Below are 27,998 nucleotides of genomic sequence, written 5' to 3' on the forward strand. Positions count from 1 at the left end.
TGTTAAGAGCAACTAAAGTCTTTAGACATTTATTTCCAGCTGAAATTGAGAAAGAGTTAGCTCAGATTGTAGCTTATGAAAGGTTTGTTCATTATTACGTATGTTTATCTAAAGTAATTTACCTCCGAGAAGACGGTTTGGATGGACTGTGGCGTAATGTCTCGTCAATACGATACGTCGATGATTTTGCGACAAACATAATGGTATTTTTCTTTTCACGGTCACGTATGCCAGGTGGAGAGGTTTGCCTGTATAACGGTGATTTCCAACTGGTAAGGTTTCCTTTACATGTAGGACTATGTGGACATCACCTTGGTCGTGGTATTCCGCTAATAGTCTTTACTGAATAATAATATTCACTTAATATCAGTGAAAAATTATGTTTTCCGAAATTATTTCAGGTTAATTTTCGTGTAATTTGATTAAAGGTTGAATCACTATTGTATATATCCGAGTTACAGATTCAGCTTAAACGTTCAATGATTGAAATTTAGTGCACAGTTTTACACGGTAAAGTTACAGTCTAATTCACAAGGTGATTAAAATACAGATCTATATTTCGTTTCGTTTTTTATACTTTCGATGGCCTACATTACATGAAGATCTGACCGGTTGTAATGGGGGGAGGGGCGTCAGAGGTCATACGAGCTGCTTTTGACCCTATGACGTCAGACATTGATTAATCAATCAGCGTTGACGTTTCTAGTGGTTTACCCACAGGTCCAGTACGCCAAGAACTCGCCGTAACAGACCGCTTCATTGGCTAATCCCTCACATAGTCAGAACGCGGCTTGTATAACCACTCTTCCAGACCTAGTGTAGTGAAGACATGTAAAGCGAAATTTTGAACTATAAAAAACGAAACGAAATAGTATCTGTGTTTTAATCAGATTGACTAATTCAGTGAAAATTCAGTTTAACAGACTGCATTCCATCTATACCTATTTGGATTATATATATATCTACAGAAATGTATTCACAGTATCAGCCTCTTATATACATGGATTGTAACGGTACATGTGTTCGTTCACCAATACTATGAGAATACTTGTTTTATAATGTTTATCTGGCACAGAAGGATTTCACTTATGTCACTGATTTGTAAATAAAGTTAATTTTCTATTTTTATAGATATGAAGATGGACGCCATATTACTTATCAAGACAAGGAACCAAACATGTTCTATTACGTCCTGAATGGCAGAAGTAGGTGTCTGATAGAAGTGACTACCAATAAAAACTTGGCGTTTCATACTGTTTCATCTAAAAAAAAAACAACCTTAAAGCAATTGGAACTCGATTAAACACTAAAGTTTTACGGTTGATGGGCGTTATTCGAAAACAAGTATTAGAACCTGCACTTTCTGTGTCCACTTCTCATTGCAGTGAACGCTTATCGCTTGCCCCGGATCCATTCACTTGATTTTATATTTGTTGGATTTTGCTTGCAATGTCTGTGGCAGGTTTGTCTTATCGGTTTTGTTGGCGAGTAGTGCTTTTCTCATGCACTTGCTGTTATGTGGGCGGCGTGGTACTTATATCCATTTTTTGTAAACTATTGGTAAATATATCAACCCATGGACGACAAGTTCTTTTAATTTGTATTTACATGTAATTTAACTTAATATTTTACAGTTCAAAAGTTACGTGAATATCAATTAACTTCCGGATGTGTTAATAAATGCATGGGATATTTAAATAAAGGCATGACGTCAAATGTAAGTATTTTGAAAGGCCGCTTCTTTACTTTAAAGATGCATTTTGTAAGAGCTAAATCTGCTTATTGTGGGTCTTATATAAACTATTATTTAGACATTTATTCACATGGCAAGCCTATAATCAACTGTCTAGACCATCGAATGGTCAAGATTCAATGATGATCGAGGCTAGACCGAAAATTTCAATCGCTAAAATCTGGGTTCAGAGTCGATCTATTTGACTGAAATTTTCAGCAAATTCCTTTTACATTATCTAGTTTTTAACTATTATAGTGAGAACTGCCAGCTCTTTATCTAATCTCCCATAATGTATCATTAACGATAAAATAGATAATCGAGACTTATGATAATCAACAATCTACACTACTTTTGTCAAAACCTCAAACACTCATAACATAGCACGGAATATCTATTTTTGAATGAATGGTAGTGATTAAAACACAAACGCCATTTAATAATTTGGGACATTGATTCGAACCCGCTTCCGACAATGTTTTACCTAATAAAATATAAGAAATATGTTATATGAATTGACTGAAATAATGTGTGTTATTTTTGTAGACAGATGACCTAATTAAAAACCGACCAAGAGAATATCATCTAGTAGCTAAAGGTCCTGTAGAGGTTTTAATATTACACAGAGAAGTAAGTTTATTATGGCATACCCATCCGTAGTCCTTTATCCGTGTATTCCAGTTTGGTTCGTTTGATTTACCCCCTCCCCCAAACACTGCATTACCCCACCATTTTTTTTTGTATCAAAATGTACCAGATTCCCTTTGTCGGAGAAAGACGTGCACCATGCGGGTCAACAAACATATTATATTACTGGTAATTTTATCTACGATTATTATGTAGAATTTGATTTGTTAATAAAACAGTTTATAACCAATGATATGTTTGGACGGACATTTTCATTTACAAGTTACAGTAAGTACTATACGACAGGTGAATGTAAGCTGACCTTAAGCAAAACCTTATAAATGTAGATTTGGAGTTATTTTTGTCTGTAAAATTATTACATTACAGGATTTTATGCGACTACAAAATACTACTCACGGCCCTCCAGTGGACTTCCTTAAAACCGTTGATTTATTTTCGGAATTTCCATGTGAAGAATTTTTATCTCATCCTGATGCTATAGAATATAGATATTACGGGTGAGTAGTATATAATGACAGTTTCATAACGTGTTTAAATAGTGTTACTCCTCGCCGAATACACGTATAAGGCGCTAAAAAATATATTCGAGACTTTTGGCATGGGGAATTTTTCCCATCCGTATCACGTATCCGTATCATCACGTTTTGGCAGATTTTCGCACCCTGTACGTATGAGTAGCTGAGCTGAGCTTAGTTCTATTACAGCATGATGGCAGTCATCTACCAAGATCACCATCAGTACTAGTCGGGTGCCTAGCCTACAAATTACTGGAGGGAGTAAAGTCGCTCGACAGTCGTTGAGCTATTAAAAAAAACTTTATGTCGAATCTTATTTTTAAAAAAAGTTTATACCCCTTTACCATAGAATCACATCATTTACAGATTTACAAGGTCTTACCTCCCTAAATTTAACGCATAGATCATCCAGCATGCAGACAGACGGGAAAAATATGAAAATTCCGAGAAAAACTCATCAAAAATAATGATTAAATTCCAGTCATTATCATGGTTAAAATCACATCAAATGTACACCTTCATATTCAAGGAAGCACATAGATTCATAAAATACGCTATGGCACAACATTTCAGGATCTAAAAGTAGCAAAAAAGACGACGATGTTATACGCACCTTTTCCGTATGAAAATTGTTCGATACGTGCTGCCATATCCGTGTGCCGTATCAAGTATGAGAAATATACACACATTGATGACGTCACACGCAAAGTCGATACGGATACGCGATACGGACCAGGAATTTACGCTTGCCAAAAGTCTCTATTGTAGAACGTACCTCACGCAACGTACTTTTGTTGAATACGTTATAGCACCCAGTATAGCTAAACCTAAATCGATTTCATATTTCATAATAATGCACTTAGTGGATGCGTCTGTCAGCAAGTTTGATCCTGGTGGTTGTCACCAGCACACAGGCAAGTCCCACCGTATACCGTGAACAACTTTCACGTTCAGGGATATAATAGTCATAAAGATCCATTTACGTATTTGAAATTCAGTTGATGCGGGACACAGTTATAATTTATATATCATATATATTTACAGACAGAATAAAATAATAGCTAAAGATGCTTTAGATACACCTTGGATACATGTTATTAAATCAGTAAGTATTATTCAATCTTTTCAATTGTATTTTGTATAGTAATGTGTTATTCTGTATGTAATGTGTAATATTATCTTATTAGTTGTACTATCTTGTGTTTGCTGTATTATCTTGTGTTTGATGTGTTATATTGTATTTGATGTGTTTTCTTGTATTTGATTTAGTATCGTATGTTTGACGTGTTGTGTATTTGATTTGTTATCTTGTAATTAATGTGTTACTTTGTAATTAATGTGGTATCTTAGATTTAATATATTACTTAGTTGTATTTAATGTATTTTTCTCTAATATTTAATGTGTTGTCACCTTCTATTATTTTAGGGTGAAGTGAAAGTAGTTAGAATACAATATGTTATAGATGTCAGTAATGATTCTATATTTGAAGGACAAACAACAGAAGAATTAGGGTGTGGTCGTTCATTCAGCCATGCTTCAGGTAGGATTACACGAAAATGATTCCTTGGACATATAGTCAATTGTTTGTGTTTTTTTACCAATACTTATGCAGTTTTTGTGTCTAAGTAGAAACAGAATACCATTTGAAGACTTTTGCCAAATACATACTTTCGATGGCCTCCGCTGCATGGCGATCTGACCAAATGTACTGGGAGGTCGCATCAGGGTTCATAAAAGCAGTGTTTGACCCTATGATGTCAGATATTTGATTAACCAATGAGCGTTGATGTTTCAAGTGGGTATTTGGAAATACAATGTCTACCCACAGTTACCTGCATCGCACGCCAAGAACTCGCCACAACAGACGATTTCATTGGCTAATCCCTCACATCAACCAGAACTTTGGTTATATAACAACTCTTCAAGATCCTAGTGTAGTGAAGGCGATCTGACCAAATGTACTGGGAGGTCGCATCAGGGTTCATAAAAGCAGTGTTTGACCCTATGATGTCAGATATTTGATTAACCAATGAGCGTTGATGTTTCAAGTGGGTATTTGGAAATACAATGTCTACCCACAGTTACCTGCATCGCACGCCAAGAACTCGCCACAACAGACGATTTCATTGGCTAATCCCTCACATCAACCAGAACTTTGGTTATATAACAACTCTTCAAGATCCTAGTGTAGTGAAGGCAAGTAAAACGAAATTTTGAATTATAAAAAACGAAACGAAATAGGATCTGTATTTTAGTCAGATTGCAAATACAGTCATCGAGAGAGGAATAGACACAATTCGCATGCACTCCTTATTCATTTCAGCTATGCTAGGTGTTTTAGCAAAACAAAGACAATTAAAGTTACAAACTTTGAAAGAAAACGAACAAGAGTGTGACATTTCTGAAAGCCAAGAAACGCAGAACATGAAAATGGTGCATAAAAAAGTTTTACCGCCATGTAGAGGTACCAATTAAGAATATTTTAATCTGTTTTCTAATATACAATGTTTAAATCATGTGTGACCAAGTGATCTATACCTGAAGTTGACGTTTAAACTCTCTATAACTTCTGTTAAGGCACGATCTTATTAAACATCTAGTTTATTCAATATGTTCTTTACAAGCTACACGTGATCCGTGTATAATTCGACAGAACTCCAAAGAGAATATATTAGTGGCCAGTGCATCATACCTTGACCTGACAATGACTTCCAAAGAAATATTCAGTGTAATTACAGACATCATAATTTGATAAATAAACAATACCATATATGGTGATCACTCCTGTCCATCTTCCCTAATTGTTAGACGCTATATAAGCAGGCGTTTACTGACAGCAAGTCAGACTTGGAATAGAGCTCCTCCCGATTCATGTCTATTTCATGTTCTCAATAAAGGTCTTATACATTATGCTGATCTTCTGTTATCTGTAAGATAGTGTTACACATGGTGTTATATAGTTGATGGTAAACAGTTGTTTTTTTTTCAATTGCCCACCAAACATTCTTTATAGCTTTAAATAACACTTACCCGAATATAAACCATTGTTCATTATGATGTAGAAATATGTTAATGCCATTTTTGGGCATGTCAGTAAATATGATGAATGTATCACATCAATTATGACCACAACCACACATGATTTACATTTCAGAAATATTACCGGATATACCACAGATCTGTGTTCAGGGGGAGATAACTCTACCTAATATACGCAGACATAATAAAGACGTCCAGGCGATGGATGATAGTATAGATATCTCTGGAAAAATAGTAAGTAGCATACTACTTGTTTATTGAAAAATTGACCTTTGATTTGGTGTTTTATTCAAGTAAATAAGAAAATAAAAAAGATACAAAATATTAATACAGATAGAGAATTAACTTTATAAATATTCCGATTATATTATTATATATTACGGTACCTTAATTTATACCTCTGCCAAGACAGCGGCTGAACTCGGGTGAGTCTATGCACTCGTCCAAGCCTCTCTTCTCCTCCCCGCTCGTCTCAAGTCGTCTCGTATCTGCGTCTCTCCGCTCTAGTCGTCTGCAAACTCCTGCTTATATACACTCCGACAATAGATAAAACTCGTGATCATACATGCAATTGTCTCTTTATCACGTCATGGTATGCTTATTGACCAGTGCGTATTCCTTTGAAGTCATGAAGAGCTTGTACACAGATCATAATTATGTAGTTTGTAAATGACATATGGGATTCGAACTGTTGATCTAATTAAACATGTAATTAAAATTACATGTTTAATAAGAACATAGCCAGTTCGTGCCTTAACACAAGTACATACAGCGTTGAAAAGTCATTATAATATATTATCAAAAGCAGCTTAGGTCAATAAGTTCTATGCACCTAAATGATCGTTCAATTTGATGAAAGTTGTAGAGTACTTTGTCACAGATGTCGCATCTAAATTCTGCCTTATAATATTGTTTGTATATTTATAACTTAAGTAACGATTAGATCAGTCAGCATATATATATATATATATATATACACACAAGCTGTATATTATATGACCCGTTGGATAAATACAATAAACATTATCCTGATGTGCAGTCACATGCCAATGAACTGAATTAAGGCTGTAATCGAAAACTTTAAAAATGTTTAGAGCGTCTGAAATGTCTATATTAAACCCTTTCTTTAAGTACAGACATAATTTATATCTGAATTTTATGTGATTTTTAAATATTTTCATTATCAGTCTCGATCTAAAAGTGTTTCATTGCCACCAATCGTGCAGGCCAGCATAGTTGCCCCGCGCGTGGGCGAAGGTTTTCATCCGCATGGTACGTTCTTAACTAGAGAAAAAACCGACAACGATGTTGTTTATAGTAAGGGGAATAGAAAGAAAGAACAGACACACAGACGGGCATATTTACAACTGGATACACTCTCTGCTGGTGATATATTTGTAAGTAATCGTAAAATATGAATTCTTTCCTTAAAGATACATTATGAGAGATTAGATAAAGAGCTGGCAGTTCTCACTATAATAGTTAAAAACTAGATAATGTAAAGGGAATTTGCTGAAAATTTTAGTCTGAACCAAGTTTTAGCGATTGAATTTTCAGCCTAACCTCGATCATCATTACTAAAGTCGGTACGATAAAAAAAACATAGTCTCGATTATCCATTTCATGATTAAATCATGAATGAAAGTTGAGCAGCAAATGGGATCCTAATCCATTAAATATCACAGGCTAGCGTTGATATCGAGAGTTGATTAGGTTCTGGATAAGTTAATTAATGTCTAATTAATAATTTAGATAATATCTCAGGTCTAAAGAAACACCCGCAATAGGCAGATTTAGCTCTTGCATAATGTATGTTTACACGAATTTTATCACAGTAATGATTTTTTTTCCTAAATTGCGGTCCGGGTGATGTTTCCCGTTAGTCTTCCGTTAGTCTTCCGTTAATAGTCTAATCCGTCTATTTGTTGGAAATATTTTGATATTTTCTGACCATGGTAAATATTTTATCAGTCAACATAATCTGCAACTTCACAATCCCCACAAAATAAACAATATTAATAATACCTTTACTATTAAAGCATTTTAATGAATATTGCACTTGTTAGGGACTTAACGACATAGCCGCCATGTTTGAAGATAAAGTTAGTCCTAGAAAATCAAACAGAATCGAGGTTTGTTATTTTACACGACCTGGCGCTTTTTATCCATTTTGTATTTTTAGCTTGCACTCAATATAGCGCTTATTTCTTCGCCTCTGCACTGCAAAGCAAGAATGTTTTGTTTCTTAGCTTTTTGCCAGAAATGTGTTATGGCCTACAATGCATTTTGGCTAGTAAATCTTGGTAATGATGAAGCTGTTGTCGAGACTAATGGTGGATCAGCAGGTCCTTGGTTCGTTCCAATGTGGTTCGTTGTCAGTGTGGTTTCCTCTTGTCACAGCTAGTCGTTCGGATGGCACGAAGAATCAAGGTCCCGTGTACACGTAAAAGAACCATATCAGCTGGAAATCGACGATGAACAGGTGTATGGCGTATGCAAAACAGTGGATGTTAAACCACAATACTGATTGTGGTCGTTGTGTCATTTTATTATCTTGTTTTCTAGCCAACATTATAATATCATATCATATAGAATATTCGCTTTTATTGTTTGCTTCTCTTTTCTCGGCAGGCATACTGTAGCTATTTATCGCACATAAGGCAAAGCATTAAATGCTTACATTGACCCGGCCTCTTTGTTTTGTGTGAAAATAGAACTGATGTGGGTCATTTGTTTCATAGTTGCTTTGTTTTGTAGGAACATTCTATGGGGTTTCACGCTGATAGTTCCTACCTGTCCCTATATAGCTGCAATATGAAAATACCACTCTTCCCCACCTCTGTTACCTTCTATATGTCACTGTGATTCTTTATTTTTCGCCAAAAGGAATCATTTTTCGCCACATTTGACCCAAATTATAATAATTAAACACTATTTTCAAGTAGAATTTAGCTATTAAATAACATACACAAAATACGTCTGAACTAATCAGCCATTACGAGACCTGAACAAGCGAAGAGTGCATGTTTTTGTAATTGAACATTCTACTTGAAAATAGTGTTGAATTATTAAAATATTACAAATTTGTGCCAGCTATGGCAACAGACCAACATCCGCTTTATCTTCCGAAATGAAATAATAGTCGAATGTAGCCTGTTCATCAAGGGTGGAATTAACAGATCAGAACAGACTAATTCTACTCATTATTTTCACCTAAATCAAAGAGATTTATATTGCTCCTTACACAGCATTTAACATTTCCCCGGGTGTAACAGAATTGTATAGATTTTAATGAAAAGTACCAATCTCCCAAACAGAGTTGTCTTCCCTTGCAGTCCAAACAATCTCTGCTAACGGCTCATTTGACTACGCCACCAAGATTCTTGGTGTTGATGGACAATGATAACCAATGCCATTTAATACTATTACCATATTTAAATAGAAGTGGGGTCACAATTGCAAAGTAACAATGTAATTACAAATATTAAAGGGAACTTTTTCGCGTAAGATTACAGGGTTAAATGGTCGGAAATACGAACTCTGCATGTCGCCGTGCTAATTTTAGAATATAATACACGTGGATCTGTTTACCTTTATAATGAGATCGTAAGGCCTAATATATTTACACACGAAACATGCAAAATTAGACCGTTTTCTTTCGGAGGGGTAATAATTGATGACATTTTCCCCTAAAATTGACTATAACGCAAGGAATTTTTCTGACAGATGCCATTGTCATCATGTAGTTAATCGGTCAACCAGTTTAGTGCGTGAGCCGTGGGCAGAGTCGAATGCTGGATAGCGAGATTTGTGTGGAGAGTGGAAAAGTACTTGATAAACTCCATAATGGCTACTGATAATTTACTCTTTTTGCACCATTAGTATGATAATGTATTTTTTATTTTAAAGGGATTGGAAACATTAGAAACATCAAATGATATATTTAATGAAGGTCCAGCGGTCAGTCTTGTAAGTTGCATTTAGTTCATTTTTTTAAATAAATTTTCATTGCCCTGTTCAAGACAAGGGAGTAAGATACAAACTTTTGTATCTTATGATATATGACAGAAAGTACATTTTTACGTGAAAAAGATTTGTGTATGAAAAAATAAACTTGTCCAATATTCTCACTTTAACTAAAGTCGGGATAATAAATATATTCCAAGACTTTCCTATCCACTATAGGAATCAATGTTAATTGGAATTAAAGGTAGTTATCTGTACTGAAGGGGAAATATATATAAGGAATAACAAATAAAATATAATTATAATATACTGACCGATTACAAAGTAAACTAATCATGCGATCTATAAGTGGTTTGTATTCCTTGAAATGAGCATTTTCAAAGGATAAATCAGAAAAAAGCCAATTCTCAATAACACAGGTGTACATTGGGTCAGTTCAAGTCTTGGGTTAAGGTGGTGTAGTGTTTAACACCAGTTAGATCAGTGTTTGAAATCAATCGAGTTAAGGTGTCGAGGTTGTGTTGAACATGGATATATTTACACGACATGAACACTAGTGTCTAGTGTCGTATCTGTGTTACCCAAACACTAACTTCTACCTGCCCCCCCCCCCTAGTTTGTCTATATTTTCAATATCAATTTCCCGATGTAAGAAAACAAATTTACATGAAAGCATAATCAGACAAGGAGCTTTGTGCAATATTATTTCTAATAACATAAAAAATTGTTAGATAATAATAACTTGATAAAAGTTATTATCTTGTCAAAAATAACTCCGACGTCTGTAAACAGAAATTTTTCGGGCATTTCAGGTCTGCCCACTTTATTTTAATAATTCGCTTGCGCGTAGGGGTCTTTAACAGTGGGAGGAAACCGGAGGACCCGCAGAAAACCCGCCAGTTGACTCAATGACAGACCGTATGATACAGCGCGCACATGTTGCTAACGATTCGGCCATCCGACCCCCCCCCCCCCCCATGCTAGCTTGAATGGGATAAGCAGGCTATATCAAGAACCGAGTACTTGAGTCCAATCCAGTCAATAAAGAAAGGGCTAAAACCGACCAGAGCAGTACAATATCATAAATGAACTGAAATGGGGTTTAACGTCCTACCTCACCTGGGATAATGAAAACGGGCATACGCCATAGGCCTACAGTGTGCTGTGACGGAAATTTTGCCCGGACTGCGGTACTACGACCTACTCTTATTTCGAATTTCAACAGTCAAGTTTTTTTTTACGTGTACGCCAATGTGTCCTCCGTCCTCCGTCGTGCACCACTTAAGGGGAAACCACGCCCGACAATTCCGAGGAACTCTCTCGGCAAACACCTGGAGCGAACCAGAGAGCTCCTTAGCTAGCCAACGTTCTACTCACTGTGCCAACACAGGGCCTGAACTGCTTATTTAACAATGTTATTGATGTGACATTAATCCATGTTTATTTATTGATTCATCAATGTATTATATTGTAGATGAGTGATGGTGCTGAAGTTGTCAAAATAAGTAAAAGATTTTTTCTACAACATGCTCAAAATAATACAATACTCAAAGTAGAAACAATGGTAAGTTTATTTTATATTACATTATGCTCAACAAGTATTCTAGAATAAGATTTCCTTTGCGTTCGTCGTTTCCATTTTGATAACAGTGTTTGGAAATTAATAATAGTCCAGGACCTGGCAAAGATTTAATTAGCATTTCGAGTACAAAAGGTTTGAGGCCTTGAATTACTAGATGTGTAATCGGGACCCGTAAAAAGCAAATATTAAGTTATGCTTTTGGGGAAACCACCAGGAGGCGCTGTTTGCGATTCCTGCAAAATTGGGACTTAAACCTTTTGTAATGGAGATGCTAATTCAATCTTTGCTAGCTCCTGGACTGTAAGGTAATACCTTTATATAAACGACGTCGCATAATAAGAACCCTTCTCGCCATAGCCAGGTTCATTATTTGGAATTTTACGTCTATCCCCGTCTACACAATAACAACGTGTGACGACACAGGTCAGACTGCATCTGCCACCTAAAGTTAGAGGGTGGCCGCTTGTTAAGGGTATGCCAAGTTGACTAATCTGACAAATCACACCTCTATTACAAATATGGGATTTATAATTATCTTATATCATCACAGTATACGAATGAGTCGGCTAATAGAGTCAGCATATAATATATTATTATAATAAATGATATTACTTGATACCCTTTAAAATAAATTGTGTTTATATTTACAGCAAAGACAGTTTTTGACAACAGAAGAAGTCAAATCTATATTATATGATCAAGAAACATGGACACAATATAAACAAATATTAATGCAAAGATTAACAACAGCTCTTAGTCCTAGAAAATCACACGTATCACTTGGCAGTTAAAATTTGCTATTTGAATATTGAATTCTTCCGTCCATTTTTTCTTAAAGGTGACATGAAATATCGTGACATTTTTATTTTTCACTCGTGAACTTACAATCTCATTAAAGCTATCGCGAACCTACAAAAAGGAGTACGTCTTAAAGCTATCGTGAGCTATTCTTTATATCTAACGGTGATTACAGCTTTTGGCAACCCTGAATAAGTAGTATTAAGTACGTGCTATTTACATCATACACCCCAATATAAAACATACTCTGGTATATAGAATTTTCAGGATAGCTTTAAGTTTTAAATTTGAAAGGACTAAAGATAAGTATTAAGACTTAAGTGGTGTATAAATCGTCCAGCCAAGTTTTAAATTTGCCAGGGATAAATATTAGGAATTATTTGAGGTATAATTTGTTTAGTATTCTGTTGATGTATAGTTTTCGTTTATATTTATTGCCATTACGGATGTTTGTTTATATCTTTTGCTTAAAGAGGTATTATGGAGATAAAGAGTTGACAATTCTCGCTATAATAGTTAAAAATAGATCATGTAAATAGAATATGCTGAAAATTTCAGTCAAATTCCCCAACTTTGAACCGAAATATTTTGAATTTTAGGCTAGCCTCGATCATCATTACTAAAGTCGGTACAATAAAGAACAAAGTCTAGGTTATCCAATTTTACGTTTCATTATTTTTTTAAAAAAAAATGTACTCCAAACCGCTAAATTTTGCAGGCTAGCGATGACATCGAGGGTTGATTATAGTCTGGATAAGTTAATTAATGTCTAATTAATAATTGAGATAACATTTCAGGCCTAAGGAAAGTCCTGCAATAGGTAGATTTAGCTCTTGCATAATGTATGTTTAACCATTATTGTCTGTGATATTTATTATATTCTTCTTTTATAGTGCATAAAAACTACCATATTTATTTTACAATTTTTTTTTTTTTTTAAATATTGTGTCTTTGTTACAACACATTAGAGCTATTTTCTAAATAACGAAAACAACCAAATGAGCATCAGGTTTCATACCCACTAAATAATTTATAATTTTTCTACGTGGGCAAAACTGGGAATTTCATTTAGTTAATGGAGCCACACTGGCTTTGGTTGAATCAGATTGAAAAATCTGTATCTTTGCATTCTATTATATTATAAACTGCGTACACCAGGCCCGTTTGCTCGTCGGTGATAACCTGTCGGGCAAAACAATTAGTCTTTCGTGTGCACAGTAGTTGCAGTGTATAAGTGTCATACATATAATAATATAGCTTATCAACAGATGTCAGAAGTTTCGGTCTTTGGTGGCATAATAACAACAACCTAGAATTATCAATAGATGTCAGAAGTTTTGGTTTATGGCGTCATAATAACAACAACCTAGACCTATCAATAGATGTCAGAAGTTTCGATTTATGGCGTCATAATAACAACAACCTGGACCTATCAATAGATGTCAGATGTTTCGGTTTATGGTGGCATAATAACAACAACCTAAACCTATCAATAGATGTCAGATGTTTCGGTTTATGGTGTCATAATAACAACAACCTATAGGATAAATAGATTTGAGAAGTTTCGATCTTTGTTAAATGATCTTCACCTCCCCATATATTACATAGTGCGTTCGTCGAATATATTTACTTTATATAACAGTCTTTTGTCGTGACAAATATTTTGAGTTATGAAGCGATTTTCTCACAATTCGTTGTTTATAGTTTAACCAGTTACGATGTTCTTCAACTCGACTAGTTATTTCTTCTTCAGATGGAAACGTCATAACCTACAAGTAAATTAAAATTAACTTTGAATCATTTGAATTTCAATGAAGTGGGCATAGTAGCACTTACACCACAGAAAGATGTTCCCCGCCAAGTTTTGTACAATAGCTTTATTTCATTGTTGCTGGTTGGCGTTTGACGTCGGCCTTCACCATAAATGATATCGTAGACGCTTAAATACCCGAATCCACGGCATATTATATGTCCATTGTAACAAATTGCATTTCCTTTGTAATAAATTATATTTTCTTTGTAACAAATAATACGAATACATCTTCGTCCGCCCCGGTCATCTATACCCTTGGTTACGCCCGAATCAAACAGGTTTGATATAGTCGGCCGAATATTTATTTATTCGGCCGAATTATATTCATTAGCCAATCACCACTCATATCGAGAAGTCACGTGATAGATTGAAGACATAGACGCCGCCATGTTTAATCATGTGACGTGAAAGGTGATGCAATCGACAGGTTGAATCGGTCGAAGCATTCGGCTAGTGTTTCCACCCATTCGGCCGAATAAAATTCGGCGCCGATTGGTTCGGCCGAACGATTCGGCTAATGTGTCCACTGCTTAATTGTCTGGCTTTTACACCTTTTTTGGAGTCGTGGTCAGTCTCGATATTTGATTGTTTCAGAATGAAATCACAATAATGGATTATTATGAAACTATAGCCATGTTTACTGAATAATCACTTGAGTTTGTATTTGTTGTTTATTGCTTGCAGTTTGTGTCTTGTCCCCATCTTTGTCTTATCGGGGTTTTTTCCTGGCGTGTAGAGCGGTCCCCCTGCACTTACTAATAGAAACATTTACGTGGAAATTAGTTTTCTAGAAAACTAACGGCGATGCGCTAAAACGGAGTTCACTGGAAGATAGGGCATACATTTTAAAATATCTAATAGACCCAAGAATCGTGAAAATACCAATATTTTGACAAGACATAACTATGTCTGAGTATGGAAGGCAGAGATGACCTGCATGCATTGTGGTTTGTCTCTGAAATACCAATTACTTTGATTCCATCCCGAAATGACCTACCGTTTGTTGAATGGACGTTAACCCCCATTTCTTTTGACTTAAATGTATTTTATTGCATCGTCGATGTAGGGGGGAGAACTCAGATGAACGCTCAAATGTATTGAATCTTTTATTAAAATAACCATCTTACCATGTCATTGACAATACTTAAAACTTTAATATTAGCCTCGTGAAGAAATAATCTTTTAGATACAAACAAACACTCTACACCATCACTAATAATCTTTAAACCCCTTCTTTCACCATTAACTATAGATTCTAAACCCTGTAATAAATCCACAAAAGACTGATGATGGGTTTCCTCTAATAAAGATATAGTAATATCCATATTAGCCAAATCCTAATAAATAAGGAAAATATTCGTTTGTTCAGCAAATTATCAAAGAAAAATTAACAAAAGACAAGTGGTCTTTAGACTTGTAGTTAGCGAATTGTGTTTTTAAAACATTGATATTAATACTTACAAAAACAGATCCAGGTGTTAATTCAGCTAACTGTGCAAATACTTGATTGGATGTCGTATCATCTTTTATCTATGAAAAATACAGCTGATATCGCTAATTGTGATAACCATCTTGAGGAACGGGGACTTATATGATATTATGACATAATATATTCAATAAGATGAATGGCTTTCAGAAACCCTGGATTGCTGTAGTTTGGACATATTATGTGACGTTTGCCTTGAATAAAGGGCAGCCCTGATTGTCACTTGTTATCCAGACTAGCCGTTTATAAGATATATTATACAGACTAGCAGATTATAAAATATATAGATTAACAGAATGTATAGTAATTTAAATTAACAGTTAATACAGTGTATGGTCATTCGAACTAACAGCTTTTGACATTTTATAGCTATAAAGATTATTATAATGTGTGAGAGAGAGAAATGGGGTTTAACGTCCACTCGACACAAAATAGGTCATTTCGGGACTAACATATGGTTTAATTTTATTTCAATAATTCGCTTGCTCGTAGGGGTCTTTAGCAGTGGGAGGAAACCGGAGGACCCGGAGAAAACCCACGAGGTTGGACAGGTGACCCTACTCCTTGTCGAGTACAACCGGGGATTCGAAACCACGCCAGTTGACTCAATGACAGGCTTTATGATACAGCGCACGTGCTAACCATTCGGCCATCCAACCCCCCTTATTATAATGTAACATCTTTTAAAATATGTTGTCATTCAGACTAACGGTTTATAGAAGTGTGCGTAAATTTGGTGAATGTTTGGTAATATGAAGGTTAGATAGTTTTGCCCAACCTTAATGTTCTTTTCATTTTCTTCGTAAAAATTATTTACTGTTCGCGATTTTAATAGTCTTGGAGGTCCGCCAATATCTGAACTCTCTTTGTTCTGAAATAAAAAATATCATATTGTTTAGAACTATTTGATTTGAAATTTTTGCATACACGTCAGTTTAAAGAATATTTTATTATATAATATATACACCATATAACAACTGAAACCAATCCGAGAGGGTAAAATCAAAGATTATTCAAAGACAATCACGCCAATTATATAACTTTCACAGATAAATATAATAAAGACACGAACTATGTAGGATAAATAAAAAGAGGAGGCTAAATGGCTGAAGACATTGGAAGAAGGCGAAATTTAGCTCCGGATATAAAAAAAAATATTTATATTTCCAGGGCCTATTCTAACGTGCCTACAGACACGGACGTGCCTCGAAATGAAAAATCCGTGCTTGGAGAATCTAAAATTCATGCTTTGAAAAGATGGTATAATGGTATGTTATGTATCCTTGTGAATCTGAAAAGATCGCATGAGGAAATTTAGCAAGTGTGTCATTAACAATCATTGTGATCATCAATCAATGCGTTTGGTTTCGATTCAATTTCGTGGATTGTATGTAAATGTCGAAAAATAAAGCAGTTAATGACGCAAGTAGTCAGCTGCATGTTACAGGAAAGGTTCGTCTGCTTTTGGGCGTTTCTTTGGACTGCCAATGATACCGATACGCAGCCATAAATACAAATGTCAATAGTATGCAAATTTTAATTTAAGCCTCAATTTTTGACCGTTTTAGATGTTGAGGATCAAAAGATCTTGGTTGAATTCGATTTTGGTGCATCTGCTTGGATTATGACCTTACATACACAGAGCGTAACAAAGTTTGTGAGCTTTATATTGTGATGAATTGAGAACACGGGAGCAAGAATCATACCGATAATCAGCATTCCGCGACCTTCTGTTCCGGAGTTAAGCCCCCTGGAAAACCTTGTGGAAGCGACAAGGACTTGCGTTTTAATCCTGTTTTATTTTTTCACATTTGATGTGAAGCATTGGGGTCATGAGACGACAAACCCCATCGAGTTACCAAACTTTGCCAAAAACCTTGTGAACGCGATATAGGCTACAGTTTCATATTCGATGTGTAGCATTGGGTCAATGAGAGGTTGAGCCCTATCGAATTTCCCTGTTCCCTATCCATATCTTACAGAATGTCGGCGTATCGTGTATGCCAACCGCTTGTTTTGTTTTAAAAGTGTAAGCGTGGTGATAATTCAGGAAGTTTTTATTTCACTTCTGGTGAGCCTTTGTTTTGGTCACAACTAATTTGGTCACGATTTCAGAAGGTTTATTCCAACACATTAGAGCTAATAACGGTGATGGAAGAAGCTAAATTGAGCTACCAAGTTCTGTGTGGAAAATCGTGAGTCATGTTTTGGAAATTTTGTCGGAAACCAAAAGGGGGAAACCCAGTCAAAAAACTTCCATCTCCGGAAACCGTGCTTCGTCAATAAACCTTAAAATAGGCCCTGTATATTTCTTAAATAAGAGCAAACCTTTTTTGAAAGAGTATCCTTCATATAAGAATTCGATCTGGTGTCAGAAAAAATCGACCTGTTGTTGACAATCAAGTCTATTATTTCCGATCTCTTTCTGAAGCCTCTACGTATTGGGTTACGCCTCATATCTTAAATAAAACAATAACCTAATCAAAATACATATTAAATTAGTCATCATTAAAACAAGTACATGATTTGCTGTGGTCTTCTTTGTATCTATTCGTCCTTCCGATAAAACAATGAAACATCAATCTAATTCCCAATTCAAAGAACTGTGTCCACGGCGACAGGAAAATGAAGAGGGGTATTATAGTTGGGGGAATGACGTTCAACAACATCAACTTGTTTTCCGATTAATTGGATATTGAAAAACACTTTATTTTGATGATCGATTCAGGGGGAAGTGACCTTCTTTTCCAAAATATTAAGAACATAATCTTAGCCTGAGATGAAGAAATATCATTATCTCCCATACAATGTAAACAATTCTGTTTGAAGTCGAACAACATTTTCGCCGTTTTTAATACCTTAAATCACAGTCCAAAGTTTTAGAGAAGACCCCAGATTAAATGAAGGGCTGTCATGTTGCTGTACTTCAGCAATGGCCAGAGAGGGATTTCTTGGGCTATTGCTTCAGGAATATACTAACCATGAACAAAACCCAACACCAAACAAAAGGCACACATATTCGGGGACTTCCAACAATCCTTAGACTCCCCAAATGGTTTAATTGCTACTGGATTCCCAAATTGAAATTGGTCTTCGTCCCATTCCTAATATGGGATGTTATTAGTCAATGCCCAACATCGCTAAATGTTTTATCTTGTAAGCTGATAGTATCCGTGTATATGCAATAGGAGAATAGGTGGGGGGGGGGAGGTAATTAAAACTTACTGTTATTCATGTTATATTGATTAGGTAAGCTAATCTTGTTTTTAGTATTGGTCACGTCAATGCAGTTGATTAACCGACATTTTCCCTGTAATTTAAAAATGAATAATTAGAAAAGAAATTGTTAGTTGTATTCTAAGCTTACTAAAACGGAGAGAGAGAGAGAGAGAGCGAGAGAGAGAGAGAGATTAACGTGCACTCGACACGAACTAGGTCATTTCGGGTCTAACATGGTTCAATTTTATTTCAATAATTCGCTTGTGTCTAAGGGTCTTTAGCAGTGGGAGGAAACCGGAGGACCCAGAGAAAACCTACGAGGTTGGGCAGGCGACCCTACTTCTCGTCTCGTACAACCAGGAAATCGAATCCACGCTAGTTGACTCAATGGCAGACCTTGTGATACAACGCACACGCGCTAACCATTCGGCCACACCCACCCCCACTCCCCCACAGAATAAAGAAACATCAGGATAAAATAAAATGAAATGGGGTTTAATGTCCTACTGTTCTGCTCCGACTGGGATAATGAAGACGGGAATATGCTCTCGAGTGTGGTATAGGGGAAATTTGGACCGGAAAGCGGCGCTACGGCCCACTCTTATATCGATTACTAATTGCCAAGGGATCTTTTACGTGCATGCCAATGTGTACACGGTTTTTCGTCCCATACGTTGTCCCTTGTCACGCCCTCTGTACTGCACCACTGACAACGGGTAACCACGCCGGACAATCCCTATGAACATTCTTGATCAACACCGTGATAGAACACGGAACCTCCAGGTTCGCGAGCCAACGTCGTAGTCACTCTCGTCTGGATAAAGCCATTCCATATAAATAGCAATAAATGGGAGACGACAAGAAACCATACGTAAATGGTGGTTTATAAGCACAAAAGAGAAGACTGAGATACACTTACTGTCATGATGACAATCAAATATTTAATTTCTCCCGCTTCTGATGCTATTATGGTTTCTTTCCTAAATATATAATAGGAATGCAATTAACGTTTTAACGAATCAAACAACGATTTGTTTGTCTGTTCCGGGTTGGTGACTATATTATGGCTGACCCCAGGCTTAAATGACATTTATATAATTTCCAGTTCAGAGCTGTAGCTGTGCAACGCCGAGTAAACCGCTAGTAAACGTTATTAGCGCCAAGTTATCTGGAGTGGAGTCCATCTAGCTTTGCGCTACTTTCTTTCATTATATTCATTGAGTTCTTTATCTAACTTGAAAAACAAAATTAAACTAAACTTACGGAAAATACTGATAGAAGAATTCTATTTGGTTTGACTCAAGTTTTTCGCAAGGAAAATGCTGGAATAGACTAATACTCCTGAAAATAATAAGACGGTTTCCAAAGAACATTGGTCACCAAAACTGCCAAATATAAATTGTGGTACTGTATTTATGGCTGCCCAGATTTAATTATTGTAATGGCAATGGCCTATTATTTTTGATCAAGCAAGATTTTAACCTAAAATGTATGGAAATAACACCACCAGTTGCAAAGAGTCAATCCAATTTATATTAGAGTACAAGTTCCTTTCGTGTATTATTCTGAATTTTACAGTTACAATTTAGTAGTTAGGAGAAATTTACTTTCAATAAAATGCTTTCAAGCTTTCTAGAAATAGCTTGTATACCATGTTTCGTGTTTGTGGAATACAATTTTTCAACTTACTGACAGAATGTAACATGATCTTGTCTTTGTTGTAATAAAGGTTGTCTAATCAATCTATCAAAATCATCTTGTAATATCAATAGTAGTTGACAATCTGTTTTACATATTACACTAGCTGTTCTAGTACATCTCTCTAATAAACCCACCTCCTACAATATCACAGCAAACGTATCTTAAAATTGGTTAATATGGGGTTCAGTGGCAAATTCTCTTCTTTAATTAAGAATTAATGTACACAAATTTGTAACTAAACAATTCAGCTTTAAAACTAGCAAACCCATCTACAAATTGAGTTAACTTGAGTAAAAACCATGTTATGGCCTTTTGTCAGAAAGCGGGTGGGCAACACCTAGCCATCATAGTAGATGGCGATTCAGACATGTTTGTGAACACTCTGCAGATCAGAGTTTTTCAAATTTGCAAGGATTGTTCGTTTAGGTATCTAGAAGAACACTATCACAATTCCGACTCCATTTATCTTAATTTTTTACGCAAATTAGTTGCATGCTTGTAAACAAATCCCGAAAAATATTAAATGAAAACTTCAGTGATGCGGGCCCGTTTTCGATTTGACTTTCATAGATTCCCCCGTAAAAAAAAGTAGGTTTAATTGTTGTCTTACCCCAAAACAGTTACCTTCCTTTAATTCAGCACATGATCTGTAGAATTTCTTTCCTGTGTGTGGGTTGATTTCAGTGACATTGATCAACAACGTACCAGACATAACAACATAAAACGCAGACGCCATTTGTCCTTGTTTGATTACTATACGTCGAGATTCATAACTTTATCAAATATAAAAGTATAAAACGTGAAATATCAATGCAGAGTACACAGGTGACGAGGTGTTTGGATGTTTGGGTATTGGGGGGGTGGGGAGGGGGCAGTTTCAGAAATATACATTTTCATTCTTTATTTTTGGAGAAAGCCCAAATAGGCTATGCGTGTCCCTAAACCCATTTCAGTTGTTTTAATAAAATATAGATTTTGATTAAAAGCGTTAGTTACTTACTTTTGTAGTATCATACATTTACACATCTCTATCTGTGTATACGGTGGATAATCTTTGAACGATTTATTATTTCTGATAAAAGTCAATATCTAAAAAGACAAACAATTCAAAGCTTTCGTACCCATCTTGTAAAAGGGAATGTGTCGTCTTAATATTTTCGTATCGCAAAACACATTTTTTTCTTATTTCAAAGACATTTTTGAACCCCCACGCGTAGTTTGGGCGTCTGTAGCCGTCTCCATGTCGGTCCGTCCTACAACAAGTGACTGACTTGTGAAGGTGATAGAGGCTACAGTTTTTGACGGATCGTTTTCAAATTTGGTGTGAAGCATTATGGTCATGAGTGGATGAACCCGATCGATATTCAGCGTTACGAACCACAGCTATGCCCCCCTTTCTGAAAACCTTGTGAACGCCTTAGAGGCTATAGTTTTTAACGGATTCTTTTCAAATCAGGTGGGAAGCATTGGGGTCATGAGAGGATACACCCTTTCGATTTCCCATCACGGAGTTATTCCCACTTTGCCGAAAACCTTGATAGAGGCTACAGTTTTTGATGGACTGTTTTCAAATTTGGTGGGGAAAATTTGGGTCATGAGAGGATGAACCCTAGCGACATTCAGCGTTTCGCATCTTTCCGTTCTGTAGTTATCAGCCTTTGCAGAAAATCTAGTGAAAACAATTTTTTTTTTCAAAATTAGGTGGGAAGCTTTGGTGCCATGACGGAGTGAACGTGAAGCGTTTCGATAATCAGCGTTCCATTACCTTCCGTTCCGGAGTTATCTCCCCCTTGTGAAAAACATAGAGACTATCGTTTTGAACAGATTTCGTTTTCAAATTTTGGTGGTAGCACTGTGGTCATGAGAGGACGAACCAACCTTCTCGATAGTCGGTGTTCCCAAAAACGTTGTGAACATAATACACGCTACAGTCTTTAATGGATTTGTTTCAAATCTGGTGAGAAGCATTGTGATCATGGGAGGACGAACCGTATTGCTGTGACTTTTTCTTCCAGGGTTACCCCCACCCCCCTTGCCGAATACCTTGTGAACTCGGCAGATGCAATAGTTTCTAACATAATTTTTTCAAGCCTGTGATCACGGCAGAGATCAGATTTCTTTAAGGCATCCCTTATCAAATTTGGTCAACATCCAAATTTTCCTCTCGGATAAGCTCCAGTTGAGACATAGTTGCTGTTTGGGCGTATGTTTACATTTTGCGTGGCTATCGTTTTACTTTGTATGACAGGATTAGAGATTTCTAACGCATAACGCCTATATAACACTGTCAATTTTGCCCCCTTCTAATCGGTTGCATTCTGTGAATTTATTGTCTGAATTTTATGGTAAGGTGGTTTGGGTATTATTATTTAGAATGCGAAACTTACCAATAATATATCTGCTGGTGTTCTGAGTGATGGTAACATTGTAAGAGCACGTTTTAATCTTTCATTGCCAGTTGGTGGCTGCAAATAACATTTATATATTATGTCATAGCCGCTATTTTTTTTAACCAGGAACTGGTCGCTAACCGCTACTCATCTTGTTCTTGTTCTTGAGGTAACGCTCTTCGAAAATGCCTAAGGCTCAGGTCGACATGATAATCGACAAGCTTGTTCTTTGAATAGTTCTGCATCGATTTGGTGAATTAGATTTTTGAATTACATTCATCAACATGATCAGTTCTTGGTCCATAGTACATTGTTAGTCTTAAAAGCATTACAATTTCGCAAAAAAAAAGTCTTGTTTACTACCAGACAGTAGTTGATCTGTTTGAAATTCTACAATTTAGCTGTAGGAATTCGAGCAAAACGCGATATCGTTGATGCTCTTACCTGACCTACATTATCCAATCCAATCGGGGAGAGAGAGAGAGAGAAATGGGGTTTAACGTCCACTCGACACAAACTAGGTCATTTCGGGACTAACATATGGTTAACTTTTATTTCAATAATTCGCTTGCGCGTAGGGGTCTTTAGCAGTGGGAGGAAACCAGAGGACCCGGAGAAAACCCTACTCCTTGTCACGTACAACCGGGGATTCGAAACCACGCCAGTTGACTCAATGACAGACTTTATTATACAGCGCGCGCACGCTAACCATTCAGCCATCCAACCCCCCCCCCCCCAATCGGGGAGACCTACACAAATTAAAATAGACAAAATTATCCACCTGTTTCACAAAATATTTACAAAGGTCAATTAGAAAAGTAAATTTTCGTTTTCCCATTGAGATTTGAGAGCATAGTCCAGCCATACAGCCATGTTAATGTGCTTGATAACGATAAGAGGATTTTTGTCGAATAGAATAAAACCAGTGATTGATATCCCATAAAAATTGCGTTATGATTAAAGGAGTTAAATCTGTCATATTTGGGACCTAGAAATTGACACAAATGGGTCGCAATGCATATAATAATGTAATATGAATATATATAAACTGATTTACATTCAATCGTTTCTGTTTTTACTGTAAATTCTAATCAGTTATGTTCGGCGAAATACGCCAGGGGTCTCAATCGAATGGCAATCTCTAGCGTTTGGTTCATTCCAGTCTACACTGATAGTATTTATTTCGCATGCTCTCCAGATAAGAATATGAGGTCACTGTTTGACATGACTTGTGGAATATGTCTAGTCTCGTTCTTCGAGTCCCTTGTTATAAATAGCGCTGAAACGCATTATGGTACACGATTCGTGTAACAATGGTAAAATGTTTCTTTTGTCTTAAATATTGGATATCAGAAGCCCATCTTTTCCCTGTAAGATCACAACATCCATGTTGATTTAAATTGACGGATAATTCATGTTTTCAACGTCGAAGATTGGGCTATTTTAATGTGTTCCTGAATCGCTAAATGCCACTTAAAGATTATAGAGCGAATTTGCCCTGTCTAAATCTAAAAGATGTTATGGGGTTTTCGCGGGGTTTTTTTTTGTGCGGGCGTTAATTTAAATTTTATATTATACTTACACTTTCATCATTAAGAAAGTTGTAGGGATTAAAGACCAACGTGTCTTTCATATCTTTTTGTACATATAAATACATCTCTATAAACGACCAATCATGGCTAGTTTTCTTCTTTACATAACTGTGAATCAATAAACAAAACCAAAATATTATAATTTATACACGCTAAAGTATAAAACAGTTTTCTACAATAAGCCTTGTAGGTTTACACAAATTCAGATATAATCTCGCCGGTTACTAGCCTATAGTATCACAGTTTGAAAAATAGTCATAATAAAGCAGCATATTATACAATAGCATAATGTCCGGGGGCGTCCTATATATTGGGCCAGATCCATAAATGGTAAACCTCAGTTTATTGTATCATCCGAATGAATAGAAGCCTTTCCTTACCAAATTCTCCGCCCTGTAATAATTACAAAGGGAGCCAGGCTGTATATCGAACTCGTGACGTCCTTTTTAGTATCGAGGGTCATACTCACTGAGTCACCGTGGCTCTTTAATAATATAGAGTACAACAGCAATAACATAATTGTTAGTTAGTTGTATTTTACGTCCGCTTCCACCGAGGTGATATCGCAGACAACAATAACATAATTACAATACACACCTTTTAAGGCCCAAGCAAACAGATGCAATGATTCTAACAGTTCGAGCAATGTGCCGAAATCTGTTTAAGTCCTGCAAAGACAACGTTCGACAATATAAAATAAATCAAACAAAGAGATAAATCAATAAAAATACGATAGACCTATGCCAAACAAAACCGGGTAACGAGTTAAACCGGTTAAACCACGATCCCCGGATTAACGAAACAACATAACATATGGACTAAAAATTATTATTAGGATAGTAATTAAGGAAATTCAAACATAAAAACGCAGGCAATATTTTTTACCTGTTGACACAGATGTTGACAAGTACAAATCAAATGTATTTCGAAACAATTCAAATGAAATAAAGACTAAGAAAGGGGGCAGTGTGAAGTCAATATAATGTAAACTTTAAATCGCTGTAACTATCGATTGGATTGGTCAATACGAATATTTTTTGTTAGATTGTGAATGTATGGTCTTAAAACTCTATATTTGACTTTAAGTATGGCTTGTTGTCTCTTTATAGCTGGGTTTAGACACCTCCTTACTTATCCTATAACTAAGCTTCATATTGAATTTACAGGGTTTATTCTCCGTTTGATTTGTACACCTCCATCACTAATTTCCTCAAATTCAGATCTTTAGCGTCCACACATTCCATGATACCAGTTAACTTTCGACTCCTGTCTGCTTCGATTGCGCCACACAATACTAACCTTTGTCGATGTGGGCTAATTCACATATCGGAGAGAGTCGCCTTATGGTCCTTTTTGATATAAAAAGATGAATAGTGGATTTTATTCATCGCCCCACCATTTCTTACATGCACAAATAAATAAATATAATTCTTTGGTAAAGATTTTATTTTACGGAACCTGATCACATTACGGCGTAGTGATACATCATGTTTTGACAGCAAGTCACCCGTTGCAAAGTCCTACATATTGATTCAGAAGGGTCTACTGAAACTTAGTCACCTGGGGCCTGTTTCACGAAATTTTAACTAAGATAAAATCCTCATTTTAGCAATTTGATTGGATAATATAAGATTGATTTTAGTGCTTAGCCAATCAAAATTGAAGTATCTACTAAAATTTGGATTTTATCTTTAGTAAAGATTTCGAAAAACAGGGCCCAGAGTGAAAATCATTAATTGTAGTCATGCTGAAATATAAACTAAATAAAAGTAGTTTCTTTTTAATAAAAAAAAGTAGTTCCATTTCAATTGACCAAGCAAATAAGTGTAAAGCGATTATGAAAATTATCACACAAGCGCTATCTACTGTAGAATGTGTTATTAGGTGATAAACAGAGTTATATTAAACTCTTAACAAACTTACTTGCCTCAGCATATCCACCTTTAGAGTTCAGACAAATATTTTTAATCGACACATTTGACAATTCCAATCGGTGTAAACCAGCTCTATACAATATAATTACCTTTTGATCGTGGTGTTCTGTTAAATAACTTTTGAAAATCGCAGATCTCTGGCTCTGGCTAAGGAATCGCCCATCCCTTCGTCTTCTCGGACTATCAGTGATCTTCCTCTCCGGTCCTCTGTAAGTACTTCGTTCACGTCTGTTCCAATCGCCATATTGTCTTTGGAGTATCCGTAAGTGTGATTCGTCGCCGTTTCTAGTGAGGCAAGCTCCAAGACTAGCAGGAAACTTAGGTGGTCGTTGATCTGGCAATAGTGGCAGAGCACCAATAGTTTTGTTCGTCATCGTTACTATTTAGGTAAAATCTGTAAAATGTAAAAGTCAATGCCAATTAAGCTAGATGTAATATAAAAAGCTTCAATGTGCCAGATAATCATTTTTTAATCAAAGTATTAGCTGAAATGTTTCCTTAAAATATAGTCAAAGCCATTAAAAATGCAATGCCTAATTCGTGAAATATTTCTGGTAAACGTTTTCTTGGGCTTTCCTATTATGGCACATAGGTGAAACTTGTGATGGGTCTCTTTTTATGGAGTTCTGGGTTGAACCCAATATCAGTTCTCGGTAATGAACTTTGTACGTGCAAACGCAACACTTGTCTTTTTTCACGATTTTAAGCAGTCCCATGTCATACATTTTGCACGGCATTCCCTGCACTCTGGCCCTTCAACATTCGCCACGTCGGAAAAATGCCACGCCTTACACAAGAAAACAGGAATAGAGCTATTGGCATGCTGGATTAGGGAGCTTCACAGGTAGCCGTCGCCAGACACTTTAATGTTCACCCATCAATCATTGCTCGCCTCAGACAATGCTTCCACGCCACTGGAAGAGTTGACGATCGAACCCAACCTGGAGCGCCGCCTGTAACAACCGCTGCTCAAGATCGCCAACTACAGTGTCTACAGCATCTGCGCAACAGGTTCCAGTCAGCTACTGCTACTGCCAGGGGAATTGTTGGATCACGGCAACGTCGGATCAGCCCTCAAACAGTCCGAAGGCGCCTGGCTGCTCTTGGGTTACGCTGCCGTCGACCTTACCAAGGGCAAATCCTTTTGCATCATTAACGACTTGCCAGACAGCAATGGGCCGCAAATCAGGGGTATCTGCACAACACACCATGGCGAAATGTCATCTTCTCGGATGAATCCCGATTGAACCTCAGTTTTCCTGATAGACGTCATCGTATCTACCGACGTCGACATGAACGCTTTGCTCGTAACTCCGTGCTGGAAAGGGGTCGTTTCGGGGGAGGTGGCGTCATGGTTTGGGCCGCTATCAACGTCAACTTCCGGTCCCAGTTTGTGGTGGTCCAAGGCAATCTCAACGCTCAACATTATGTTGACGCCATCCTTCGTCCGGTATTGCTTCTACTGCTGGCTCAACATGGCGTCCATCGACAGATGGTTTTCCAGCATGGCAACGCCCGACCCCACACTGCCAGGTTGACAAGAGACTTTCTGAACAATCATCATGTCCGTGTTATGGATTGG

At 36.5% G+C, this 27,998-nt stretch overlaps 2 protein-coding genes across 2 annotated transcripts in view; one reads left to right on the plus strand and one right to left on the minus strand.

Annotated features, from left to right (window-relative positions):
- Window positions 1-13,198, plus strand: LOC126830283 (uncharacterized). The gene is made up of 13 exons (XM_050560643.2): window positions 1-82; window positions 1,132-1,205; window positions 1,635-1,717; window positions 2,279-2,362; window positions 2,747-2,877; window positions 3,940-4,000; window positions 4,322-4,436; window positions 5,220-5,360; window positions 6,051-6,169; window positions 7,123-7,332; window positions 9,845-9,904; window positions 11,376-11,465; window positions 12,134-13,198. Exons 2-13 carry the CDS (start codon window positions 1,178-1,180, stop codon window positions 12,272-12,274), a joined length of 1,263 nt encoding a protein of 420 aa, XP_050416600.1. The 5' UTR covers window positions 1-82; window positions 1,132-1,177; the 3' UTR covers window positions 12,275-13,198.
- The window catches only part of LOC126830282 (cyclic nucleotide-binding domain-containing protein 2), a 16,055-nt gene continuing 1,075 nt past the window's right edge, over window positions 13,019-27,998 (minus strand). Inside the window, exons 2-16 of the mRNA XM_050560642.2 lie at window positions 26,506-26,810; window positions 25,080-25,150; window positions 24,473-24,590; window positions 22,888-22,965; window positions 21,501-21,589; window positions 21,111-21,273; window positions 20,489-20,637; window positions 20,063-20,140; window positions 19,719-19,779; window positions 18,806-18,890; window positions 17,909-18,039; window positions 16,359-16,451; window positions 15,556-15,624; window positions 15,222-15,356; window positions 13,019-14,050 (exon numbers count right to left, since the gene is read on the minus strand). Coding sequence (XP_050416599.1) covers window positions 13,913-14,050; window positions 15,222-15,356; window positions 15,556-15,624; window positions 16,359-16,451; window positions 17,909-18,039; window positions 18,806-18,890; window positions 19,719-19,779; window positions 20,063-20,140; window positions 20,489-20,637; window positions 21,111-21,273; window positions 21,501-21,589; window positions 22,888-22,965; window positions 24,473-24,590; window positions 25,080-25,150; window positions 26,506-26,790 — 1,743 coding nt within the window. The 5' untranslated portion in view covers window positions 26,791-26,810 and the 3' untranslated portion in view covers window positions 13,019-13,912. The remainder of the gene's footprint in view (window positions 14,051-15,221; window positions 15,357-15,555; window positions 15,625-16,358; window positions 16,452-17,908; window positions 18,040-18,805; window positions 18,891-19,718; window positions 19,780-20,062; window positions 20,141-20,488; window positions 20,638-21,110; window positions 21,274-21,500; window positions 21,590-22,887; window positions 22,966-24,472; window positions 24,591-25,079; window positions 25,151-26,505; window positions 26,811-27,998) is intronic.

This window comes from Patella vulgata, chromosome 8 (genome assembly GCF_932274485.2).
Source record: "Patella vulgata chromosome 8, xgPatVulg1.2, whole genome shotgun sequence".
Lineage (NCBI taxonomy): Eukaryota > Metazoa > Mollusca > Gastropoda > Patellidae > Patella > Patella vulgata.

Excerpts from the sequence above, each read along its gene's own strand:
- LOC126830283 (XM_050560643.2), top strand. The coding sequence starts at position 1,178 with ATGTTCTATTACGTCCTGAATGGCAGAA. Across the intron at positions 1,206-1,634 it reads TTACGTCCTGAATGGCAGAA|TTCAAAAGTTACGTGAATAT; the intron begins GTAGGTGTCTGA and ends AATATTTTACAG. Across the intron at positions 2,363-2,746 it reads TTTTAATATTACACAGAGAA|GATTTTATGCGACTACAAAA; the intron begins GTAAGTTTATTA and ends ATTACATTACAG.